Source organism: Eublepharis macularius, chromosome 8 (genome assembly GCF_028583425.1).
Source record: "Eublepharis macularius isolate TG4126 chromosome 8, MPM_Emac_v1.0, whole genome shotgun sequence".
Classification (NCBI taxonomy): Eukaryota; Metazoa; Chordata; class Lepidosauria; order Squamata; family Eublepharidae; genus Eublepharis; species Eublepharis macularius.
Window position 1 is genome coordinate 40,506,276 of NC_072797.1, and position 27,889 is coordinate 40,534,164.

Consider the following 27,889-nt stretch of genomic DNA (forward strand, 5'->3'; position numbering starts at 1 on the left):
CAGTGAACAGTACCAGAGGATCACCTCAGCCTATTGAGAGGAAGAGACAGAGACAAAGAATGTGGATTATATGTGCAGGTAATGGGTGTAAAAAAAATGGTTTTTTTGTTTTAAGCATATCAATTAAAAATCAATTAAGCTTTATTAACAAAGGATGAACTGTGTTTTGCAACACTTATTTCACTTCCTCAGCGCACAATGTTTCTTTTATGAATTGCTTATTACAACAAAACCTTCAATTAAAGGAATGACTTCATTGGTGCAAATTTTGGTCCCAAACAGGTCAGAATTAGCCCCGTGCAAGCATGAGCGCACACCCGTGACTAGAGGGATGATGTCACTTTCCACTTTGCACGTGCACAAGAAAACTACAACATGTAAGTCCCAGATCCCCAACCTCCCACCAGGAGGGTATAGAAACCTGGGAACCCAAAGAAGAGTGCATTATTTGCAGTTCAAGGCCCTCTGTATTCAAGTCTTGCTCCAGAGCAGGGCACAACGTTCTAAAGTTCAACAGAATCAGCATCGATGGTTGTTGTGGGTTTTCCGGGCTGTATTGCCGTGGTCTTGGCAAGCCCGGAAAACCCACAACAACCATCGTTCTCCGGCCGTGAAAGCTTTCGACAATACATAGAATCAGCATCCTTGGCTGGTCAGGTGCAGAATGTATTTTTTTCAGCTTACATGGACTTTAAAAAAATAATTCTCATTTACCCAACTGGTCAAGCTGTGATAGTGACTTGCCCAAAACCACACTGGCCTTGTGGCTGAGTGTAGACTTGCATATAGAATATATAAATAAATATTCTAAACAAAGGAAAATCTTGTCTATCCCAGTGTTTCCGAACTTTTTTGGTATGATGACCCACAAGTCCAAAATTATTTTATATGGTAACCTATCCAGATCTGCCAAAGAGATTAAGAGGGAGCTGGGCAGGGCAGGGCAGGGCAGGGGGAATTAAGGAGAAGTGGGAAGATAGCAGATGTCAGCAAAGAAGTGGGTGGCAAGTGGTTCAGTGTAGTTTTACCTAGATGAGGGCTCCTTGCAAAAGTAAAGGGAAATTAGCAAAGCAAGGAGCAAGTTTCAGTAACTAGGGATCTTCTATCAACTTTTAAGGGGTCCCTCTCATAAGGATGTAAACAAGATGGATGCTTTTTCCAAAAACAGAGGTAGCTTTTATTAAGGAGGAAAAATATCACACACACAGATAGATAAAACAATTGCATAAAAGAGCCTAGGAATACAGGCAGAAAAGGGAGGGAATACTATCAGGAATACTTAGTTACCTATCAGAGGTCCACGGAAGAAGGAGTCAACAGCCAGCTTTCTTGAGGAGGGGCTCAGATCAGGATCTGAGGGTGACACACCTGGATCCAGATTAAATATGTACACCTGACTGGATCAGAGCCCAGACATTTATAGGATGGAAAGGACCTTGGAGCTGGATGGTCCAAGGTACAAAAAACTTTGATGTATTTTGATCAACATTCTGGCCGGAGACAAGGGATGCAATTGCTTGTTTTAATTCCTGCCAATAAAATAATAATTCAACATTCCATCCTGGGGGCAAGAGGAGCAGTTGCTTATTTAGGTGTCCAATAAAACTATCATTCACCAAATATCTCTAAAGATTGGTAATGTGTTAGAGTTTTTTTAAGCATTCTCGTTCAGGAAAAAGTAAAACTCTCTAGAGACGACTGATAGCTGGAGAGGGCTGCACCAAACGGGGATGAAAGGGGAAGGAGTGTCAGGAGAGAATCTTCTCAGGACCCTTCTTGCCAAGAAGCTGCAATTTGGGAGGATTGGGAAGTGCAATAAACTTTAATTGCCCTGCAGACCACTTGCCATTTGCTTGGTCATGTTGTGCTATGATATGAATCACATCAGATTGAGAGGCTCTTATCTTTCATATCATAAGCAGCTTTTGCAACAGGGGCTTTAGCTTACCACTCACAGCAGAGGGCTTGCCCCACAGCAGGTAGAGGGCAGTGAAGCACTGCAGGTGGCTAGGCAAGAGGCTGGGCTGCTGAGGAGCAGTGCCAAGACAGAGTTGATGCTGCCACTCGCCACTTTCTCTCATCCTCTCACTTTCCATAAGCTGAAAAGCTTCTGCCCACTTTCCAGCCTTTCCCCTTCTTCCAGCTACTATTGTAAAGTTACTAGTTGCCAGACAGCTCCCCCACCCATTATTGTTGCAAAGGGGGAGGGCAAGGCCAGATTCTGAGAAGCTGGAAAGGAAGAAGAAGAGAGAGAAGAACGTGAGGGGCAGGAGCTGCCATTAGGCATGACTGGCCTGGAACCCACTTTCAGAGGCTTTGTGACCCACTTTTGGGCCCCGAGTAGGGTTCCCAGGTGCCCGCTGGTGGCGAGCAAACTCCCGGAGATTTGCTCCCTCGTCCTTCAATCGCCCAGCAATCTGGGCGATTGATGGACGAGGCGATTGAGTGCGAGCCACTGGCAGGCACCTCAGGAGTGCACACGTTTCCAGTAGGGACGTTGTCATGCTGCCCACGGGAGAGTCAGGAACTACAATGCCAAGACCACGGCAATACAGCCCGGAAAACCCACAACAACCATCGTCCTCTGGCCGTGAAAGCCTTCGACAATACATCACCTGTTATTCTTCATGGCTTCTTTCAATTAGCTGTAATGGACTCTCCTTTGAGGGAGAAGTAAACATTTCTAAGCCCAGTTATTTGGTCCCAGTTAGAATAATCCAGTAGCAATTATCCCTATTAAGGGCAAGGTGCTCAATCGAGTGGTGTCTATCCAGATCCAAGTTTTGTTGGATGAAACAGAGTATCTGGGCCCATTTCCATCTGGCAAAAGGTCTATTTTGAAGCCTGAAACTGCCTTGATCACTCTGATGGATGTCCCTTTCTGGAACTGAGGAAATGCAGTCACTTTTGATACCATTTGTCACATTATCCTTTGGGACAGGTTGATTATTTGTACATGCTACAGAGATCCCATTGAAATCTGGCTGGATGGGACCAGATGGTGATAGGGACAGTTGCTTGGCCTGATGACACTTGTGCTATGGGTCTTGCATGGCTCTGTTAATCTCCCATGCTTTTTAGCAGTCTCAAAGAAGAGCATTTGGTGATCAACAACAGATATTCTGAATGATCATTTGAAGGCAGTATCGGGCTAGATGATGGCCTGTAAACTGACAATTAGTCCGGATAAGACTGGTGTGCTTTTCATTTAAAACAATGTCTATAGATTCAATCTCCCCAGTACCGCACAGACATAGCCTATCTTCCATCCGAACCTTTCTGTAATGCTCCTCTAGAACTGCCAAGGGGAGGGCTCTATATTATATATCTCCATAGTTCTGTCTGCCAGTTTGCTTTTGGGCTGAATTCAAAGTGCTGGTTCTTCCTGTTGCAGCCCTTAATGGCCTGCTACCAGAGCATTTGGCAGACTGCCTTCTTCCATACCGACCTGTCTGTCAAATGAGATCAGCTCCTACAGCCTTGCTCTGTGTGCATTTCCACTGTGCAAGATGAGGAGGATGGAAATAGACAAGGGGGCTGTATCTAATGAAGTCAGACTAGGCATGCCTTTGGGGAACGCGAGGCTTAATCGAAGAGGGATGCCTAGCTGAGACTCAAATGGAGTCTCACACTGTATAATCTGCCTTAAGTCTCAGTGAGAAAGGTGGATAAGTAATGTAAATCAATCAATAAAGTTATACACATGTTGCCTTGCTGGTGTGGACTCTAAACATTACAGCAGTATTTGCATACCAGATTGTCCTACATTATCTCATCTTATATGTGACCCTGAAGAATCTGTGGTCTAGTCATTTGGAATTTTTCAGAGCTTTATAACTTTGGAGGCTGTTTGTAAGTCAATTCTTCCCATTAGGTAGGGCAGGATGAACACACATGGTCCTATTTTTATGAAAAACAGAGACTAAATGTAAATCTGTTTAATTATCAAAGCTTCCTCTGAATAAAACTAACTTTATTAGTTATGAGCATGTAAGGAATTTTTTTGAAGTACACACAAATTATTTATCTCACTGCTGAAGCTGTGATAGTACCTTGCCAAAGACCACACTGACCTCATCAGATAGGATTTGAACCTCAGATTCAGATTCGTTTTATTGTATATGGCCATTGGCCTTCACAATATCAAAACACTCTCGAATGTCAGTAAAATTTGAACCTGTCTTCATTCACAAACTGAAAACACCATACTATTACATACTACCACCACCACACTATTACATGTTCCTTAAGGGATTGTTGACTGTGAAAGTGGCTTTGATAGCATAATTGTGGTATTCTGTTAGTAATATTTCTGTCATTTAGTCACTATTTCTCCATATCATCCATCTATTTCTTAAGTTCTGAGGGTTTTTTTAGCAAGTTTGGTTGATGCCATGGCAACCTCTAGTGGCCCTAAGTCAAAATTACAGCCGTAACAGTTGCCTGAGAACACACATTGCCACATCTACAGTCGGCGCCAGTTCTGAACTTGTTTTTTGCTACCTGGATGTTTGAAATGTGTAAGAAAACTGAACAGCAGACTTGAGGATTATTAAAGCAGTACTGCCAACATACAATTACATCTTCATTTGATTGGTGACATACCTAGTTTAAAGTTAGTAGTGGTGTAGTAGAGTGTTAGACTAGGATCTGGGAAGCCTAGGTTCAAATCCCTGCTCAGCCATGGAAGCTTTCTGGGTGACCTTGGACCAGTCACACACTCTCAGCCTAACCTACCTCATAGGGTTGTTGCAAGCATAAAATAGAGGGGAGAGTGATGTAAGCTTTCTCCTCAATGGGAGAAAGGTGGGGTATAAATGAAGTGAATAAATAAAGGAAAATTTTGTGCCTTCCTAAGTAGCAAGATGTGCAATCCCTCTATGAACTATACTGCTGCTTACTGAAGTGAAACGTTCCTGCAGGTGTTTATAATGTTTGCAAGTGGCCTTGGGGAAAAAATCAAAGATGCACATCATAATATCAGTGTTGTCAGATATGAATGACAGAAATAACTGGTCTGATGTTTTTGCAGTCAGACTGATATGTATGTCATACTCATTATTGTGTGGATCTTCAACTGTATCATTTCCATTTCTCTGTAGCACTGTAGCAAAAAAGCACTGGATTCTATAACGAAAAAGAATATTGGTTGTTGTGGATTTTCCGGGCTGTATCGCCATGATCTTGGCATTTGTAGTTCCTGACTGTTATGACCTTTACTTTCTTTGGGGTGGATTTTGCCTTTAATCTTTCCCTTACACCCTCTGGGTAGTTTGCTGCCACCAGGAATATATTATTCCAAGATATTTTATTTAAATTTTCCCTTTTGGTAACTTTCCTAAGCGTCAGGCTCCTTCGTGGTTCTATGTGGCCCTGAGGATAGGAATGGGATATAGCAATGACAGCTACTCTGGGATATAACAAAACAAAATGAACTTTTATTTAGTCAAGAAGCGTATCAGTTTCATAAATGTAGTTCTCGGTTCTTAAAGTTACTTCCTATAAACTCATTCACACAGATCTCTTCTAAGGCTTCACACTCAGTTAGCCTCTTTCACTAGACTCAATATTTCTCTCACAAATACTTCAATATACTCAGGCAGCACACAGCCAGCCTGCTTTCTTCTCACTCCTATTCACAGAAATATTAAACCTGCTCAGGCAGCACACAGCTGACTTTCCCTGACTGAGTGTCCTTTCACAAACATGCTCAGTTCAGGTTCCACACAGGTTATATTTCTCTCATAAATACTTCAATATACTCAGGCAGCACACAGCTAGCCTGCTTTCTTCTGACTGAAACTTTTCTCTCTGTCCTGTCAATCTCAAACTGCATTCACTCCGCCCACACTCTCAGTCATCAACCAATCACATCACTCACTCATCCCTCTCTTTCACCCCCACTCTTCACCTATCTCACCAAGCATTTAAAGACACATGCACACATTTACTTGAAATCATTACACTGACGTTTCGCCAGCAGCTGTGACGGGCATCTTCAGAGGTGTGGCACCGAAAGACAGAAATCTCTCAGTGTCAAACTTTGACAGTTTGACACAGAGAGATCTCTGTCTTTCAGTGCCACACCTCTGAAGATGCCAGTCACAGCTGCTGGCGAAACGTCAGGAACTACAATGCCAAGATCACGGTGATACAGCCTGGAAAATCCACAACCACCATCGTTCTCTGGCTGTGGAAGCCTTTGACAATATATAAAAAGCATATTGTTGCCTTAAGTATATTACCTTGCGGGATTCCACAAAGCACAATCTTATCCCCCTTTTTATTTAACCTCTATGTAAAGCCTTTATGAGAACTCGTCGTAGCTATAGAATTGGATGCCATCAATATGTAGATGATACCCAGTTCTATATCTCATTATCCAAATCCCTTGGTATCCCTCAGTATCCGTACTGAGTTGCTGCTTGACAGCTGTGGTCAATTAGTTGAAAGCAAACAAACTGAAATTGAACCTAGACAAGACGAAAGTGATGCTGGTTGGAAAAGCATTGGAAAATCTTGGACATTGTGCTTCCAACCTTTGGTGTGGTTCGGTTGACCCTAGCCTAGGGATTATACTAGACCCAATGCTACTGCTAGACAAGCAAGTAATGCAGCTGCAAAAAACGCCTTCTCCCAACTCACACTCCCCTGGAAGATGGTCCCCTACCTTGACAGAGCTGATCTGGCCACTTGGATTCATGGCCAGTAATATTGAGACTAGAGTGTAATGTAATGCACTTGACACAGGTCTCCCCTCAAAGTCAATTTGGAGACTCGTTAGTGCAGTATGCTGCAGCTCATTTACTCTCAGGAGTCAGATGGAGCATGCTTATCACTCCTATTCTGCAGTCACTCCATCAGCTGCCTATCTGTTATGGGCTCAATTCAAGGTCATGACGATCACATTCAAAGCCCTTAGTGGCCTTGGTCCCTCATATGTATGGCACTGCCTCTCTGTTTCCACCTCAGTAGCTTTGCTCATCTGAATAGTTTAGGTGGGTAACTGTGTTGGTCTGTAGTAGAACAGCAGGACTGAGTTCAGTGGTACCTTAAGAGACCAACAAGATATTCAGATTGTTGGTTTTCGGGGGTCAGGGCTCCCTTCTTCAGGTGTCTGAAAAAGGAAGCTCTATCTTTCCAAAGCTTACTCTGAAAATCTTTTTGGTCTGTAAGGTGACACTGGACTCAATCCTGTTCTCCTGAACAGGACTTTCTGCGGATACCATCCTGCAGTTTAGCTAATTCAAGAGCTGCCCGTGTATGCACATTCTCTGTGGTGACCCCCATTTTATGGAATGGCCTGCCTGAGGTCAGGAAAGATCCCACTCTCCTGACTTTCCACAAACTATGGAAAACTGAATTATCAGGACACACTATGCTATTGCGTACTATTTGCTGATGTAGATATGCTCCTATCAGGGGGTTTCCACATTGCTAAATATTTCATGTTAATTAGGTACACTTTGTTTCAGAAAGATTTCGTCTTTGTGCTCAGCTTTCAAATTTTATGCTACTACAGGACATTCAGTAAGCAGAGTATATCTGCTTACTGAATGTCCTGTTGTTCATTATAGTGTTTTGCTCAGTGAATGTCTTAGCTGTTGATTATATTGTGTTTCATCTGCACTATGTAATCCATCTTGGCTCTCAGTGAAAAAATCAAACTATAAAATAAATAAATTTGATGTTTGTAAAGAGGATATAGTGTAAGCACCAAAGTTAACCTCTGACTGCATTTGGTCATTTAAGTTTATGGTACATGTGCAGAGAGTGCATCACATCCTTGTTCAATAAGGCCTCACCAGTACTTCACGATACACTTATGATTTGTTATGTACACTAACATAAACACAATCCAGTTTAATGGTACTCTAAGGAAACAATCTATATGACTGCATGCAAGAATGGATGATTTTTACAGATGCAATTAGTATTTCTGTTTCGCACTTATAATGTACTTGAGTGGTTCAATGTAACATGATAACGGTATCTGCACAATAAACAAGACTAAAGTGCAGTAATTCAGTTAACACACAAGAAAGCAACAACTATCCCAGATATGAACGACTGCTTCATAATCATACACAGATGATGTCATTGAGAGACATGAACTTTGGAATCATTTGTACTTCATGTACTAAAATACTGCTGCAACTAAGGATACAAGTGTCTATTCCACAGAACTCACCTCTTTTGTTAAGCAATCAAGCAAGCAAACTTGTATCTGCTATCAGTCCCAAGGTATATAGCTGAGCCATTCTCATGAAAAATTACAGGGAAGTTTGTTCTACAAACAAGCAAACATTTCAAAGGTCACCCAATGAGTTGGATCCACCGATGTCTGGAAATGGAAAGGATACTTCTGAATGTATTTTGCGTCAATCCTTCCTCCTGCAGCTCACTGTACTCCTCCAAACCCAGCAAACCTTCATGAATAGTGCAGGGTACATCATGGGGGGCTGCAGTGGGAGGAGGGATCAGCCAAGATCATCCCCCTTTTGCATAAGTCGAATTGCTCTTCTGCCCCAGTAGCATGCTCTTGCCTCCCAGAGACAACTGTGGATCCAACCCATTATCTGGCCTTTATGCTATTTATGCCATTACAATGAGAGAATAAAATATGTATGGAAGGCATATGAAATGTAAGCCAAGTGATTTTAAAAATTAACATAGACAAAATGACAACCTAGCATGTTTGGCGGTATTGGTTTAGAAAATAAATGTTCTAATATCTCTGTATCAATGTCTGTATTTAATGTTTTCAAACTAGTGTTCCTGAGCAAAAAGATACTAGACTGTACCAACCTGCAGCAGGGCTGTTTTACCTTGCTGATCTGGCATATGGGTAGCAGAAGATGTGTGTTTAGGTAACAGCATTAACCCTTTTGTGGGTTGACACCACAACTTGTATAGTTTCAGAGCAAGACTGCCATTTTATAGGGTACTATTTCATTATGAATCAACATACAGTGACTTGCAAAGTAAGAGTATATACATTTATTATTACTGCAGTTTAACACAATGTACAAAATAGGAAAAATATAAAAATCGTTGTGCTCATCACATTATAACTTAAAGCAAAAACTATGTTTTTATTTGGTTAATTAAGGATAACTTTAAACTGCAAAATATATACATTTTTACTTGTGATGGTTGAATCACTTTATGCAAAGTATATTTTGATGTTCACACAAAACCAGAAAGGAAAACATAGGAAGTCAAGGCTCATCTTCATTTAGGATTCTTCCTATAATGACGTGTATTTCTTCCTAAACTAAAACAGACTAAAATACTGCTGGAATTTTAATAGGCAACCAGTGCAGGAAAAATACTATCACACAATTATTGTCAGAGAATTACTGTCAAAGAGGCGGTAATATAATACATGATTTTTTTAAAAAACTGATCAAGTACTGTGAGCACTTACAACAGAACAAGCAGTTATTTCTTTTCAGTTTTCAGGTAGCTGTTCGAGATTTGAAGGTTTTTTAATGTGTTAAGATGCCTTATACTGAATCAGATCTTTGATTCATCCAGACAGTACTGCCTACTTGTCTTGAGATTCTCTAATCAGAAATGGCAAGCAATAAAGATGGGGCCTCCTACATGCAAAACATGTACTCTGTCACAAAGCCATAGTCCCTCTTTTCTTCCTCCATTTGCTGAGCCTCATCATCATCTCTAACTTTCAATATGGCCTCATCTGTGGATACTTAAATTCTGAAACTGAAGCCATGGATAGACAAGATAGATCTTTAAAAACAAACAAACACCAAACCTGAGAAATATTTCAGGTTAGCAGAAAAATCTGAAATCTTTAAAAAGGTGTGGAGTTTAAAGCTCCCAAAATAATAGCAGCAGTTCCTGTAACTTTAAGAAACTAATGCCCTCAGTGATTGCTGCTAGGCAACCATGACAGAATTGCCAGCCTTCCAGCCTTGGTTTTAGTCAGTAAAAGAAAGGGGGAGGAACAGTCTCCTTTCTAAGGCTGTCTTGGACTTTCAGGGAGAACTCAATGGGGCTAGACTGCAACCATCAGGTGACTTGCTACCATGTGATTTCCATGACTCTTCCAGGCCCTGCTGCTTGCTACTGTTAAACAGCAGCCACCTCAGCAGTGTAGTGGTTAGTTTCAGGCTAGGATTTGGGAAATCTAGGTTTGAATCCCTATTCAGTCAAGGAATTTCACTGGGTGACCTTGTGCCACTTATACATTCTCAGTCTAACCTACTTCTCACAGGGGCATTGTGGGGATAAAATGGAGAAGAATGCAGCAATCTGCTTTGGGCCCCCACTGTGGAGAAAGGTGGGGTATAAATGAAGTAAACGAATAATAAATATAGCTGAAGGTAGGGAGAAGATAAAACTTTGGTTGGTGAGTGGATGGGAAGAAAAAAAAAGAAAACATGGAAAGGTGAGGATATGTGGATTGCCAAGAGGAGGAAAAGGTAAAATAGTGTGGGGTGGGGGATAGAGGGGAAAGTGCAGTCATCCCCCCTCCCACAAAATCTTGTGGGTTCCCCTCCATGCAACTGGGCCTGGCACAGAGCAGTAGCTAAAACTGTATACTTTCCCCAGGTATAGGATGCCATCCGAAGGAAGGAGGAAAAGATGAGGAGGAGGGGGAATCAATAAAGCTGGACTGGCTGGTGAGTAGGAAAGAAGGAAGCAGGAAAGGGGAGAGGCTATAAGGGCTTTCAGGGAAGGGAAAGAGGAAGTAGTGAGATAGAGGAAAATGAAATGTCTCCTGCAAGTCTTTGCAGATTCTCTGCTTGTTCCATCTAATTACAAACTTCATAGTCAAACAGCCATCAATAGAGGCCAACCACAGACATCTTCTGCATATGGGAGGGGGACTTCAAAGCTTATTTGTAAAATTAAAGTTGCCCTACAAAGCCAACCAGACAAGAATGGAGCATAACTGCCTTCAGGTTACTGAGCACAGTTGACAGTCAATAAACAGTACTGAGCACAGTTGAGAAGCAATAAAACAAAGAGATGGGAAAATTGTTGAAGAGCTTTTAGTATCCTGGACTTGGAGTGGAGAGGGGAGGACTTTCCTGTTAATTACCTCTGTGATTTATTCCTCACAAGACCATGACTTATATATTGTAATATGGACTCATCCTGGTACTAAGTATAACTCATACATCATAATAAAAAGAATTAACATGCAATCATTTTGGTGATATCAAGTCTTAATTGATATCATTTTCAAATTTTAGTTCAGTTTTAATTTGAAAGGATAATCATTTATGTGGGTTAAATTCTTTTTCCTGCCATTGATATATATGAGTAAATGATAACACATTTCAGGACAAAACTAAATGAAACAGAGTAACTTAATTATACATGAAAAATTGCCTTCAAAAGCAAATGGTTCTACATACAATAAAACAAGACGTTCTAAAGATACACTTTCTTAAAAAGTAGGAAAGAACTGACAGCACACAGTATTCCCACCTGAAATTAAGACAATGCCAACAGTGGAATCACTTTCAAGTGACTGTCCTGATTTGCATACTTTATTGCATTCTATGCAGCCATTGGTATGGAACAAGAATACTTACCCATCTCTAATTCTCTAGATATTTGGGTATGCCAAACTATGCGGATGAATTTGGGATCAAATAAGTGTTTCACACTTCAGGATTATATAAATGTATCTTCAGGAGAGTCAGTGTGCACATAATATATATAAACCAGAACTAGCATTTAGAATTGTTACAACTGCATTTCTTATAAAAATATGGTTTAAATCATCAGTAAGAAGTTCACTGCTATTAGCTATTAAAAAGATGTGTAACGACCTTTATATGACAACACCAAACCATGTACACTGAGTCATATACTTGTCTTTAAAATATCTTGCAGATTTTAAAATAAGGATCATGAAAAAGAATGTAGCAGCATATAATATACAGTACTTGTCTGAAAAATCTGAGTTGTATAGAAAACCAGCATGAAATATACTACCTTTTCATTTAATTTCAGGTATATCCAATATGGTAATTGACAGTGTGCCTGACTGGCATGTTGTATGCCTGGCTTCAATATCTATTTCATCCATGAGCTGACTGAGCACCTGAGAACAAATAATCTTTTAGCTGCATTTCTCCATTTGTAAATGGATACAGCCCTCATCGGATTGCTGTAACATAATAAACACTACAAAACAACATGTCACAACAACTACTCATTGAGACAGGTGAGGCTGACAGAGAAGATTGGTTCAAGGTCACCCAGTGAGCTTCCATAGAAGAGTGGAGATTTGAACTGGGCTCTGCCACATCCTTCTCTGAAACTCTAAATGCTATGCTGGCTCTCATGGACTTAAGCAGAAAATTCGTAACTCTGCAAAAACTCTGCAAAAACAGGTGTAGACTAACGTTACAGATTTCTATCCCAAATTACAATCTGTATAAAGTGAGACCAGAGATTAAAAATGGGGAAAGAATCATAAAATAAACTTCTGTAAGCCTGGGTTGTTCTCAAGAACATACTTCATTCGTAGCCTGCCTTTCTCACTGACACTTGCTGAAACTCGTCAGCATTTTAACCTTCATTACTTGCCTTTCCTAATATGCATATACAAATCTGAACACACACTCATGGGAAGGTTTGAATGATAAGGTACTGTAATCAAAGGCTGTTACTAATATTCTATCACATCATCACTTGAACAAAAAAAAAACCCAGACCCCAGAAAATTATCACATAAATAAAAGGGGAAGTGTTATAATAAAGAGATATTCAGATTGTTGCTAATGACTGATCACAAGCAAACAGATTTAGCACTTGCTATCTGCAAATGGACCAATTTACATTCACCCAAATAAATGCTTACTATTTATGCTTACAGAAAAGTAAAATTTTGCACTGGGTTTCAAGTGTCGCAATGAACACTATACCTGTTTGTTTTTCCCCCCAGCATCTGGATTCCACAGAGATTTTTAATGTAATTCAGGGAACAGAAAGCACACAGGTGTGTTGTACCACCCTACCATCCCCACACAGGGTCCTGGCAATTCAAACACTACACCAGTCATAATGGCATACATTATCTAATCAAATGAAAATGTGTACATAACTGGATATTCTTCAGTACATTTAAAAATTTGTATAAATCATAAATGTATAAAACATACATTTTTCCGTAAAAGATCACGTCAATAACTTCCTGTAGACACTATTACCGAGCGTACTGGTACATGTATCTCTTCGATTAGTCCTGATCATTGACTGGCCACTGATGCTAGTACTGCAGAGTTCGGAACTCTGTTTACCACACAACAAACTGCTAAGCTGTCGCTTACATTCAGATGAAGCATAGTAATAGATCAAAGGATCAATACAGCAACTTATGCTGCTAATACAGACACAGAGGAGGTAGGCAAAATAGACATTTTCCAAGTAGTTGTTGTAAGAAAAATATATGTAGTGAATTAGTAACAGAACATTTGTGGGACCAAAACATATAACAAAAACAGAGAACACAGCTACAGACAAAAGTAAAGCCCGGGTCTTTTTACTCTGCTTTGCGACAATATCAGAAGAGCTCAGACGTCGAATGATGCACATATAGCAGACAGAAGAAATAATGAATGGTACGAAAAAGAAAAGGGAAGAAAAAATGATGAAAAAAATAAAGTAATACCCTTTAAGATCAAGTTCATCCAACACATCATGACAGGTAGTAATGTTCAAGTGATGTATTCTCTTTGTTTGTTCCATGATAAGCAAAGGTATAACTCCAGCTATGGCGATGAGCCAGATGATAAAACACACCATAGAGGCACGCCCTAGAGTGCGCCATGAAAGAGCCTGCATTGGGTACACCACTGCCAGGAAACGGTCAATGCTTATCACCGTCATCAGCAGTATGGAACAGTACATGTTGCAGTAGAAGGCTGCGGTAACAAAACGACACATTTCTGGTCCAAATGCCCAGTTGTTTCCAGAAAAATGGTAGGAAATTTTAAAGGGCAGCACACTTACAAAGAGTACATCAGCAGAAGCCAGATTGAGCATGTACATAGCAGCTGGCTTTCTTATCTTCATTTTTATCAGGAACATAATAATCGCCATGATGTTCAGAGGAAGACTCAGTGCAACCACGAGCGTATAAACTGAAGGAACAAAAAGGGTTAGCCATGGACTAGTGAGGTATTGCTCAGCATCTCTGGAAATGGGTATAGGCAACTGTTTCCACCTTGCTCCAATGATCCCACTTTGATTTAGGAATCCCGATCCAACATCCGATTCATTTTCAGTATCTGAGTCTGTGTTCTCCCACGAGATTTTTTCAACTGTTTCATCTCTGGAAGAATAGACAAATGTTCTTGGTCCCAAACTATCATTCTTGGGAAGAAATCCTAAAACAGCAAGAAAATGATTATACACATTAGAAAATAATTTTTATGAATTTCAATACTTTTGTGGGTTTCAATACAAAGAAAAGGAAGATTCATTTAATTTACAATGACTTTGCTTTTCTTGTTCTTTGGATCTCTAAACTGTTTTCTTTGTACTACCTTTTTATATACTTTTATTTTATGATCTGTAAGTGACTGCCTTCACCTAACTCACACTAGCCTGGAAGATGCCCCCCTACCTTGAATCAGCAGATCTGGTCACCTGGATTCATGTAATAGTAACATTGAGACTAGACTACTATAATGCACTCTATCTACATAGGTAGAGTGGACTCAGGGACTCCAGCTAGTACAGAATGCCGCAGCTCATTTATTCTCAGGAGCTAGACAGCATATGCATATCCCTCCCATTCTGCAGTCACTCCATTGGCTTCCCATCAGTTACTGGGCTCAATTCAAGGTCATGACTATCATATTCAAAGCCCTTCAGGGCCAAGGCCCCTCATATCTGAGTGACTGCCTCTCCCCCATGTTCCACCATGGCAGCTTTGCTTATCAGAACAGGGTCTTCTGCAGATACTGTGCTGTGTAATCCACCTTGGATCTCAGTGAGAAAGGTAGACTATAAATAAACATCAACAATAATAATATGATGGTGACATCTATGTAACACTGACATTCTTAGTGGCATACATTATGCTAGCAAATATATATTTATCACATAACATACATTTCTCCTTTTGTATTTCTGAACCTTTTTTGTACTTTTCATATTCTTACACAACAGTACTGACATGTCAAAGAACAGAAAATCACAAAGATTGTGCAACATAAGTTTCTGAATCAATCCTTTCATCTATTATTATGCTTGTTTTGAATGTAAGCAATAGCTTACTAGTTTCCTGTGCGGTAAACAAAGCTCTGAACTCTGTGAACACCAGTGATCAGTCAGTGATTACATACCAGTTGAAGTGGTATGTACACCAGAATACTTGGTAACTGTTCTACAGGAAGTTGTTAACAATATGTTTTATGGATTTTTGTACACTCATCGTTTAAATAGCATTTTTGAAATTAATATTGGCACGGAACAGTGTACAGTTCCATGCACAGTACGTTTATCAATGGAGGCTATGATCATCAATGATTTTGGGAGAGGCTTTGGTTTTTGCCCTTGCTTTGGGCCTTCTGATATATCTGGTCGGCCACTATGGGAAGCAGAATATTGTAGTAGATGGATCACTGGTATGGTGTAACAGGGTCTTCATGTATTCACATGATAAGGAAGCCGATGTATTACCTCTTAACTATCATTATGAGTCTGGCCTAACAATATTTTACTGTTGCCAGTGAAATGTTGTCAATGGAAGATATGTTCATCAACAGCTAATAGCTGTGATGGCTAAACAGAACTTCCACGTATCCATGGACAACATTTAAAGACAACTGTATTGATTCACAGAAAATTTCCATGAACTAGTTATATAATACCTTTTTATTAGGATTAGCCAAAATATCACAAATTGATGTAAAAAATTGACTATACCTGAACTCTTAAATGAGACTGTAATAGAATATTTCAGGGCATGGTCTGATGCTTCAAACACATTATAATAAACTGCAGCAGATTTTGGAATTCTTCAATAGACACAGCTTTCTGTCAATTTATCTTCCTGAGAGAAATTCTTAAAACTGGAAAATAGTGAGACTCTGCTTATGGAGGTCGCTTGCTCTTGACCACTAGGTAATATTAACATTTTCTATTGACTCTTTATCTTGTGCAGGGGTTCCCAACATAGTCAATCCTCTGCACACTTCTGGATTTTGAGAATAGTAGGGAGAGCACCATAAATGGTAGCCATGTGAGGCACAGCTGACTAGAAAATTGTTGCCACGTAATTAATCAAAGAATGTTTAGAAGTTCCAAACCAAACATCCTATGATAGGGGCAGCTATTTCCAAATAATATTTCTTGAAAACACAAAGCTGATTCCTCCTGGGGTCTTCTAATGGACCTCCTGCTCTAGTGAGGTGGAAGACTGGCAAGTGCCAGTCTTTGGGAAAGAAGGAAGTGGGCACCAAGAAATATATTGGCAGGTGCCACACAGAGGATCACTGATCTAGTCGATCACTTGACATTAATTTCAATCAATTAATCTTTAATGTAAGTGCGACTAGTTTTCTTCCACTCTCTGTCTTACAAGGGATCTGCATATTTTGATTAGGTCTGGGGAGATAGCCGATTATTCATATTTTCAAGGCGTAAGTGTGGCCATTGCCTCTCTGTTCTAGAATCTCCGATGCTACCTTAAATCTGTTTGCATGTAACCACAACCAGTCCAGTTAAGTCTGCAACACTCCCAGCTTTCCATATTAAGGCTCTTGAAGCTTCAGACACAGGGACCGATCACCATGCCCTGAAATGTTCTCTCACTCCTTGTTTATTTTTTTTTAACTGAACATTTACCTGGTGACAAGTTCTAGGGAACTTGAAAACGTTAATCTGTTTTGTAATATTTTGGTTGGTCCTAATAAGAGTGCATGATAGCGGATCTCTGGCAGATATCACTCATAAAAGTTTCTAACTGGACATCAAGCAGGGCTTGCAGGGCTCAACAGCTGAACAAATATCTCAGAGATGCTAGAGATGTTTTGCTAATAAACTGCCAGAGGCCATCCAGTCTAGACTTATGGTGCCTCTGGCTCCTATCTGCTGGAGGAAAAGGGGATATTCATTAGGCCAGAGATTGCAGTGGAAATCCACCTTTTTCAAGTTTGTTACAAACTGAGCTTCTTGAAAGAAAAAAAATTCCAGCCGTAAATTCCAACCACGTAATCTTTGTGATTTCCTGTCCATTGACATGTCAGCAGTGCACCCTTGTGTAAGAATAGGAAAAGGACAAAAAAGGTTCAGCAACAGAAAAGGAGAAAGGAAGTGCAATAGGAAGAAAAATAACATAAAATTATTTATTAGGATTAATGAAAAAAAAACCCTTTCCCAGCCAACATGATATTCAGGGCATCACTTATGAAAAGTTATACATGTGCATTTTACATTAAAGTTAGTTTATGATAAAACTGTTTCCTAAGGTGATTCAAAATGTAGACTATTTACTAACTCAGTCATATAATAAAGAGCTAACAGAAGAAAGCTCATTCAGAGCAATGAAGAGAATGGCATTCAAACTCTAAAAGAATGGACTAAAGTGTCACGTGACTTTTATTCAGCCTCAAAGTATTACTGCATTAACAGGCAAGTTCAGTATGACTGCAGCCTGTTCTTTGACATCAGCCTTCATAAATAAAGCCAGAATAAATAAACCTTATCTCTTTTTTTGAGAAAGTTACTACCTTGCTGGATCAGGGGAATGCTGTAGATGTAGTTTATCTCAATTTCAATAAGGCTTTTGATAAAGTTCCACATAATATCCTTGTTGACTAGTTGGTAAAATGTGGTTTGGATCCTATTACTGTTAGGTGCATCTATTATTGGTTGACAGATTGCACCCAAAGAGTGCTAGTTAATGGTTCCTTATCCTCTTGGAGAATAGTGACAAGGGGAGTGCCCCAGGGATTGGTCCTGGGACCTGTTCTGTTCAACATTTTTATAAATTATTTGGATGAAGGAATAGAGGGAATGCTTATTAAATATGCAGATGATACTAAATGGGGAGGGGCAGAAAATACAGTAGAATACAGAGTTAGGATACAGGATGATCTTGACAGGCTGGAAAACTGGGCTAAAACAAATAAAATGAATTTCAGCAGAGATAAATGCCAAGTTCTGCATTTAGGTAGGAAAAATCAAACGCATAGTTATAGGAAGTGGAAGACTTGTCTTGGCGGTATTATGTGAGAAAAGGATCCAGGGGTCTTAGCAGATCATACACTGAACATGAGTCAGCAGTGTGATGTTGTAGCTAAAAAAGCAAATGTGATTTTGGGCTGTATCAACAGAAGCACAGTGTCCAGATCACGAGCAGTGATGGTATCACTCTGCTCTGGTTAGACCTCAGCTAGAGTATTGAGTTCAGTTCTGGGCACCACAATTTTGGAAGGATATAGACAAACTGGAACGTGTGCAGATGAGGACAATGAAGATGATAAGGGGTCTGGAGACCAAATCCTATAAAGAAAGGTGGAAGGAGCTTGGTATGTTTTGCTTGGAGAGGAGACAACTAAGAGGAGATATGATAACCATCAAGTACTTGAAGGGCTGTCATATACAGGATGATGCAGAGTTGTTTTACGCTGCTCCAGAAGGTTGGACCAGAACCAATATGTTGACATTAAATAGGCTAAACACTAGGAAGAACTTCCTGGCAGTAAGAGCGGTCCCTCAGTGGAACAGGCTTCCTCGGGAGGTGGTGGGCTCTCCTTCTTTGGACATTTTTAAGCAGAGGTTAGATGGCCATCTGACAGCAATGTTTATTCTGTGAACCTAGGCAGATCATGAGAGGAAGGGCATGGTTAAATCAGTGCTTAGTTCTTGTGGCCCTTTCTTACATGACCACAGTAAGGCCAATTGCCACCTTGGGTTCAGGTGGCAATTTTCCCCAGGCCAGTTTGGCTAGGGATCCTGATGGTGTTTTACTATCTTCTGGGCATGGAGTTAGGATCAGTGTGTGTGTGTGTGTGTGTGTGTGTGTGTGTGTGAGTGAGTGTGAGTGTGAGAGTGGTATTTGTGAGTTTCCTGCATTATGCAGGGGGTTAGACTACATGACCCTAAAGGTACCTTCCAACCCTATGGCTCTATAATTCTATGAAATAGGACCCTAGCGGTTTTTCTATGTAACTGATTCCTCAAAACTAGCTGATTTCCTGTTTGTGCTTCACACACACTGGGAGCATGAAGCTTACTTATAAGTACACGTGGTTAAGGCAACTGTAACATAGAGTGACATTTTTCTGTTGTTTGTGTGACACAGGGAAGACAAAATGTTTCAAAACCAACACATACAATCTATTTCTTGCAAAATACGAACTGTTTGCTACTGAATTTGATATTTAAGCATTGACACATGTTGCTTTATGCAATATAATTTTAAATAAAGCATACTTCGACTACTCTGGCTCACCATTTAATTGTATGACTACATTAACATAGAGTAACAAAAGGAGACCTTGGCAGGCGGTCAGCATTACAACTTTCTTGGTTCAGAAAATTACAACCTTAAAAATGGTTATTGCCAGACTTCTTTTTGAAAGTGTACCAATAAAGTTGACAAAGCAAACACTAAATTCATGGAAAAAAGAATTTGCAAAATATATATGGACTAGTGAAAATCAAGGGTAATTCTACAAATTTTACAAAGAGGAAAGTCAGAAGATGTTAAAACACAACAGCATGCAGCACTACTCAATACCATTCATAAACAGATAAATGCAAGTAGAGTTGCCAAGTCTCTTTACCCTCCTGGCAGTGGGGGGACAGGACCCAGCACTCACCACTCCTAGGAGTGGTTGTAGGTGGCGGAGAGTGGGAGTGGGGGATCCTCCCGCCCCCACCAGTGGAACAGCAATCCTACATGCAAGTCAAAGTCAGAACAAGAATGTAGTCTAATTCCATTGCCTTATATTCTACTGAATGTTTCTAAAGTAAAAGTTACTTACAAGGAGAAACTGTATAAAGCTTAGTAACCCAATGACTGAGGCAGTAATTGATGTCTGGAGAACTTTTAGAAGGATTCTAAGCCCAGGTGGTTGACTATTACAGACTTTATATTTAATACATGTCTCACAATCTTGCAGTCATGGTCAGACTGGGTTAAAACAAACTAGGGTATTATATGTAAGCTTTAATGGGAATTGTCTCTCATATATGGAAATAAAACAGAAAAACAAAGTAACAAAATGGTTTAAATTATGGCAAAACAGTTAGCAAATCAGATGAACTTGTGTTTGACATAATTTGAGGGTATAGCACATAATAAGATAATACAGGGTTCATCTCAGCCATATATGGTTAATCATCTCCAATTTCAGAAATATCAAAATGTAATGCTATGAAGACAACAGATGGTTGGTGATGCCATTACTGAAAAAGAAGGAAAACTTCTGTTTCCTCTTCTGCTGTTACAGCAGCACTTTGAGGGAAATTTTTGTAAGTTCTTCTATAACTGGTATTTAACTCCTCAAAAATTAAAGATGTACCACATAAACCAACATGTGGGCTGGAAATGTGGAGTGGGCGGGGGGAAATCTTATACGTAGGTTTTAACAATGTCCTGCAGTGAAAACATTCTGATCTCAGATTCTTAAAGAAATCTGTCGCATTACAGGGATTACTATCTTTTTAAATCCCAAAATAGCATTTATTGGATCTAGTTTATGCATATAGTCCAACAGTCTGTATAAGAATGGTTCTTGACCATTCTGGTATTTGCAAAATTGCTAATGGCAAAAATTTTGGGAAAGTAATAAAGAGCTCATGATCAAATTCTTGATTCAAAAAGTTTGCAATATTACAAAACTATGAGAATTAGTACAACTTAGAGATGGTTGTATTAAAAAACTGCATTTTTGACAGCTGGAATCCTGTCATGAATTTTGGAGAAAGGAATTAAATATGACATTAGACTTGTACAATTGTGCATCACTTTTATATTAAACAACATAATAGAAATGAGTAAATAGTTATGATTAAATGTTTGAGTAACTGTTATATTGACAAACTTTATAGATGCACTTGTAATACTATTACACAAAGCAACTAATCATAGGCTAATTATTTGTGCTCAACAAAAAATTGGCCCATTTTATGATGAATATAGCTGTGCACCTGGTCAAACCAGATTTTGTAACTTAACATTTGCTTTAAATTGTCCTTGTTACGAAAAGGCTCCAAATATATTTGACATAATTAACTTCAGCTGAAAGATACCTAAATAAAAATACCTTACAGTGCAGTCCCGTGTAAAACTACATCTTTCTAAGCCCACTGATTTCAATGGACTTAGAGAGCAGCAACTGGTTATAACTGCACTGTCAGGCACCAAAGTACGGTATTCTAATTCTCATGAGCAAAATGTCTGAACAGACACAGATGTTCAAACACAGATCAACATGTCAAGGCCATTAATGTTGTTAAAGACTTGCACTGTACAGGACCAGGAATATCATTCATAAAGTATCAGAGTACGCACATGTTTAGACATTTGGAAATCGTTCGTAGATATATCTATGTATAGATTTGCCAAGAGTGTTTTTGTAGGCAGCATTGTTTTTTTTTCTTTTCTGCTGTTTGCTTTTAATTTTTTTCTGTTTTGCACTAATAAAATAAATATTTTTAAAAATAAAATATCAAAGCCTGCAAATGACTGTTGAGGGTAGAAACTGGGGCAACTAATCCACAGAAGATCTATGGTTACAATGCACAAGAGAAGACCACCATATCCAGCCATTTGGGGCTTCTTCCCATTCCACCTATTTGAAAAGAAGCAGTCATCCAGACTCAAAATATAGAAAATCTCACTAAGGAAGAAATGCCAATTCCTATTAGCCAGGCTGTTCATAGTCCAATGATAAATCTTTAAGACTGTCTTTTGTTCAGCTTCTAACTCATCATTGTACTCTGTGCAAGAAAGCGTTCAGTTTAGGTCTATTCCTGCACTTTATTTACACAGACAGCTATTTCACAGCTACCACAGCAACTAATCATACCCAAAAACAAATATAACCACATGCCTGCTCCAACCAAGTTTCCAAATTTCCCTTCTTGATCTGGATATGAAGCCCACTGGAAGTAACCGAACAATCTATCCAAGTTCTTTCATAAAATGTGGCTGTAAACAGTACTCTTTTAAAGCCTAAACTCTTACTAAACTGTAATCTGTTACTGAGAAGTGGCAAAAAAAAAAAGATAAGATACAAGATTACTGGAGGATGCCTTTGTACACTGCCTAGTTAACACAATGATACACTTTTGGGCTGAGCAAGTTCTTTGTTTCAGTTCATCTTAAAATGATGTCGCTCATACATTTCTCAGACTCTGGAATAGCTCCAACCCAGAATTCTTGTACTGTACAAGCATCAATAAGCAAAGGAAAAGGAGGACTCTACCCCTCAGCTTTATGCTGGTTACCAGACCCTATTGTATCTGTTCACTGAATGTCCTAACTATTGATCATATGGTATTTTGCTCAGTGAATTGTCCTAGATGTTGATTATATTGCATTCACATGCACTGTGTAATCTGCCTTGGGTCTCAATGAGCAAGGCGGACTATAACCAACCAAACAATAATATAATGTCATTACCCACCCCCTGTGACAAGGTCCAAATGAGACACTAACTCCAAAATCCAAATCAGGGAGGCTAGCATATTAACAGAATTTTCTATTTCTCCTTCTAACAAAGGTATCAGGAAAAAGACTGGAGTCGTTCTTGGTTAAAAATGACTTTAAAGCAATTCACAGACCCTTAAGGCAAATTAAACAAAGGATGGGAAGAAGGAAAAGTTACAACTTTTGATGCATTGGTAGCAATTATTCCATATATCCCTTTGCTGGATTCTTAAAATAGGGGTATGGACTTTTAAAACTAGAACATCAAACAGGCCAATTAAGTCAAGATCATCACAATACCATACCATTCTAACAGTGCAACCCTAAGAACATTTGTCTGGGAGTATGCCCCACACCTGAGTAAGATCCTGAGTAGACCTGCTTAGAAATATTCCTTACATTTCAAAGGGAATGGAAAGTCCTCTAGTAGTTTAGAATTTTGTACCACTGCAGAACGCCCTAATCTGATACCACTGTTGAAGACGTAATTTCAAAAATGTAACACGGACTCCTGATGGGGCTAAGGCAGTAGTTTGCTTCATAGTCATACAGACTAGAAATTGGTGGTCTTATCTGTGGCAGATCAGAAATACTAGGACTTTTAAACTTCTTTCCCAGTTCCATGTTCAGTGAGACCAGATTGATCCTCTACAAATTTCCAAGAAAAAATTCTCATAGCTTCAGCACTAATTCTACTTTCATTACTCACAGGGAGAACAATATATCTGAAGTTACATTTTACCTCAGTGATTCTTAAGCAGGGTTGCAGCACCATAAAGTGGTGATCTATAAATGGAGGAGGGGGCATTTGGAGATTTGGTGGGAAACTGGCAGTATTCAGAATGTTAGGCAGTCCCTTGCCCCATTTTCAATGGCTTCTAACAACCCAGGTTTTGCACTAAGTGCTGTACAGCAGCCTTAGGGGAAATGCAGATTAAGAGACTGAGGGAAGCTGCACCCCCCCAAAAGCTTTGAATCACCCCAAATCATACACCCTCTAACACTCAAGAAGCCATGTACTGGTCCAATCACTGGTTCTGGTACTACGGGCTTCTATTTGGGATGCCCCTATAACTAGGCCAAAACTATATATCCCCACACTCCATAGATTGATTTGGTGCACAGCTTATTTTGGGTTGGAGGTGCCATACAGCTGTTTGAGTTTCTTATTCAAACTCTCTCTCCAAAATAACCCTATGAGCTTCTTGGAGCACCCTAAAGAGAAGTTTTTAGCACCAGAACCAATGTCTGGACCAGGTACCAGTGCATGTCTGGTAGCTTCCACAGTCTGGGGATATGCTGTTGTTATCATTGTTATTTAGTTAGTCCAACTTTATCACTGAGGCTCAAGGCAAACAGATAGGACATTCAATGAACAATACAATAGGCTATAGGCTGCGGAAATTTGAAAACAAGCAGAAATCGAATACAATAAATTGAATTTCTTATGCTGAAACAAAGCATATATAATTAAACATGACATATTTAACAGCATGGAAACTACCCAGTAAGAGCATATCTACATCAACAGTAGTATAGTCTACAATCCCTGTCCCTTTACCAAAGATCTCTCTTGTCAAAAGCTTATTTTGAGATACAGCATCCCCTAGTTTTTTAATCTGTATTATTATCATCACTATAATCAACGACAGATTTTACTCCCGCCTTTCTTACCTCACAGGGCTACCAAGCCAGCTAACAAATTATAATTAAAATCTCATCTTAAAAGATATTAAAAACCACCACATAAATACACCATTAAAACCAGAATTTAAAATAAATATAAGAGATAATACAATTAAAAACACTGGGGAGAGAACTGGAATCACTTTGGAAATGCCAAGCCCCCCCCCCCCATCATTGGTAGAAGATGGCAAAAGAGGGAGGCAGGCAAATCTATTTGTTATGGAGGCATCCAACTTTGGAGCAGTTAGTGCAAAAACTGAGCCATGTACCAGAGAATACTGCAGGTCCACTCTGTAGTGCAGAGAATGTGGTGGTCCAAAGCTTGTTTGCACACCAAGATTTTTTAAAGTTTCTGCAATATTTGTTGTTAGATTCATGAATACGGGATGGGAAAATGTGAATAATGAACTGGGAACCAACTTCAGCCTTTTGAGGATTCCTTTTATCATAGGAATCACTATCAGAATTACTGCTCCATGAAACAAAAACAGAGTGACATCATATGTCCTATCCTGATGTAACAAATATCTTGAAAGACATTCTTGAACAGAAGAGTTTAGAAAGTTAACTTAATGCTCCTCCCATTAGCATGAGCTTAACAAAAACCTAATCTTGGAGTACAAAACCCAGACAGATTAAACCTTGAAGTCCATAAAGTTCAACCTGATCCTCAAGAATCAAACCTAAGGGCTGACTCATCAAGAGCACTACCAAGTTTTGAGTCAATATTTTGACCATCTATCAGTAATACCAGAAGTGCAACAACAATAGAGGAAGATTAGATTAACTACAAGTAAGATTTTCTTCTTCTTACATCTCTACACTGTTAACAAAAAGTAAATTCAGTAAACTCAGAAGGAGAATATGCTGGTTTTCCACAGGAAAAATAACTTAAAGATAGCCCATATACTATTTATTGAATAACTAGAAAGAAAAAAATGTACAAAATGAATAATATTACTTTTCCTGCTGAATTAACCAAGCATGGAAAACAACTGATATACAAAGAGTTTTATTTATTTATTTACTCATTCATTCAAACACAGGAACACAGTGATGAAACATTGCTGGCACAAAACCTACAAATTTGACATGACTTATTAAATGACGGAAACTACCCAGAAAATCATATCTACATCCACAGACAGTAACCAGTAGTATTGTCTATAGTCCCTGCCCTTTACCAAACCATCTCTCTGCACCATTTCCTTACAGCACAGCCCTACTGCCTGAGAAAAAAAGTCCTCCAGTTTTGCAGTTTCCAGAAAGCTGGGAGAGTGGGATCTTTCCTGATTTCCTCAGTCAGGCTATTTCATAAAATGAGGATTGCTGTAGAGAATGCATGTGAATGCACGTATAGGGAGAGCTGCTGATTTTGCCCATTTTCATGGTGGTATTGCAGAAGGCCCTGTTCTGATGGGTGAAGCTGTCATGCCATGCCAGGGAGAGAGGTGGTCCTGCCCATATGAAGGATCAAGGCCATGACTAGACAGCAAATACTCCCATGTTCCGTGCCTCTGATGTCTTATTATCTGAGACTGCTGCTGAATTAGGCTGCTACCCTGTAGTTTGGCTGTTTGACTCCCACAGACCACTTCCCTTCTGGAAAGGATTCCTTATCTGTTTCAAGCAGCTCGTTTTCCCCGTGAGGTCATGTATGGAATTAATTGTGACTCATTAAAAACATTTTTTTAAAACCCAAAGCTGGGGATTTGAAGGGGGGGGACGACGACTAAAGTCCATGCTCCCACTTTTCAACAAAAATAAAACTTTCACAAAGACTACTCCTCTTCCCCTCCTTATCTCTTCGGGCTTTGTTTTGAACAGGTCTGTACTTTGTATACCATGTTGCTGAAAGAGTCATTGGGAAAAGCAACGGAAGAGTGGGGAAGTAGTTCCTATTTCTACCTAATCCAAAACCCATGCCCATATTGTAAGGAATAAATGCCTACAAAGAGAATTTTCTCTCAAGAACAAAACGAGTCTTTTGGACTCCTGAGTTTATCGTGGCACAAACGTTTTGGGTTGGCTTCTCTTCATCAGACGCATGAAACGCATTCTCAGCAAGCAGATATAATGGGGATGCAATATTTGTGTTTGTGTGTGTGTGTGTGGGGGGGGGGGGCTTGATTTCATATACCGAAAAAGATAACACGCGGGCTGAGGTTTCACTCCATGCCTCTGAATACTGCACTCTAGGATCTGACTTGCGTTCTGGGAACAAAGTTTCATTCACACTTGTGTTGTGACCCAACCTCCCACCAACGGGACTTTCAGACTCACTTTCAGAGCACTATCGTAAACAGAGTTACACCCATCAATTTCAATGGATCACTGTAGCTCTGTTTTGTGCAAGGGGGGCGGGGGGGGGGGGTAGGAAGGTCACCGCAACACGAGCAGCGCGTATTTCCAAAAACCCAGGTCTCTTGCCCAGAAAATGGCTGAACTGCCTCCCCGCGCCCCACAATGACCACCCCGAACTGGACTCCCCGCTGGCGCCACCTACCACTTTGCGCGGAGGGAAAGGAGAGGAAGAGACAAAGCAGCGCCACGCTCCAGCCAAGCGGCAGTAAGGCCGGCGGCGAGTCCATGGCAGCGTTGCTCGGCAGGGGCTGAGGAAGAGTCCCGAAACCTGCAGCCTTGGTCGCCTCCAAACTCCTCCGGGCGCCTCTGAGAGGAACTCAACAGCCAGTGCAGAAGCCACCGCGCACCACTCGTGGTTGAGGACAGAAGGGACTGGCCGAGAGAACAGCCTCCGCCCCAGGGGCGGTGTGGGAGGCGGGCCCAAACGCAAGGAGGAGAAGCTGTTTAGGGTAACCGTTAAGTCGGAAGCGGCTCGAGGGCACAAAATACGTACGCGCACACACTCTCTTCAGCCTGAGACCACGTTTGAGGCACGAAGGGTCACAAGGGAATTTAATTACTGGACCTCTTTTTAGTTACATCTTACTTGCATTCTATTCAGCATTAAACTACAGTAAGGACCACGCTTTGATTCCATGTTGGTAATTGCTAGCACAAATGTTATAATTTCAGGCGGGTAGCCGTGTTGGTCTGCAGTCGAAGAGCAAGATTCAAATCCAGTTGGTCTCTAAGGTGCAATTGGACTCGAATCTTTTTATATGCACAGGTACATACACCTTGAAAACTCAAAGGCTGGGGAAGTCTGTCCCATCTTTTGGCTGGGATGTAAAGGCTCAGGGATCTCCATTCCTACTCGTGTCTGAGTCTGAAGAAGGGATGCCTGACTCTCAAAAGGTACACTGAAAAACCACTGAAATACAGTGACCCTGAAAGTCACTGAGAATCCACCGTGAACAACCCCTCCCCCCATGTCCAAGGCAGTTTGCCCCATAACCAGGACTGAAAAGAAGATTAAGGGGGTCAAGATAATTTGTTTCCTCAAAGAAAGCCTGGAGTTGAACAGCCACCACACGTTCAAGCTCTCTAAACGCAAGGAGATGATACTGGTCACTGAGTGATAGTAGTTAAAAATCTTTCTGGTCTAAGAAAAGCTTAAGGAGAGATTTCAATACAGCC

The 27,889-nt window shown here is 40.1% G+C and overlaps 1 protein-coding gene across 2 annotated transcripts; it reads right to left on the reverse strand.

The window, feature by feature from the left end:
- On the reverse strand, window positions 1–27,007 carry LOC129335022 (proteinase-activated receptor 1-like). Of its 2 annotated transcripts, XM_054987449.1 has the most exons (3): window positions 26,856–27,007; window positions 13,661–14,378; window positions 1–30 (listed from the first exon to the last, which is right to left on the reverse strand). In XM_054987449.1, the coding sequence occupies exons 1-3, from the start codon at window positions 26,938–26,940 to the stop codon at window positions 21–23; spliced, it is 813 nt and encodes a 270-aa protein (XP_054843424.1). In that variant the 5' UTR covers window positions 26,941–27,007; the 3' UTR covers window positions 1–20. The 2 variants fall into 2 exon arrangements, with proteins under 2 accessions (XP_054843424.1, XP_054843423.1); XM_054987448.1 differs by lacking the exon at window positions 1–30 and having other exon boundaries at window positions 8,986–14,378.
- Between the last annotated feature and the right edge of the window lie 882 nt (window positions 27,008–27,889).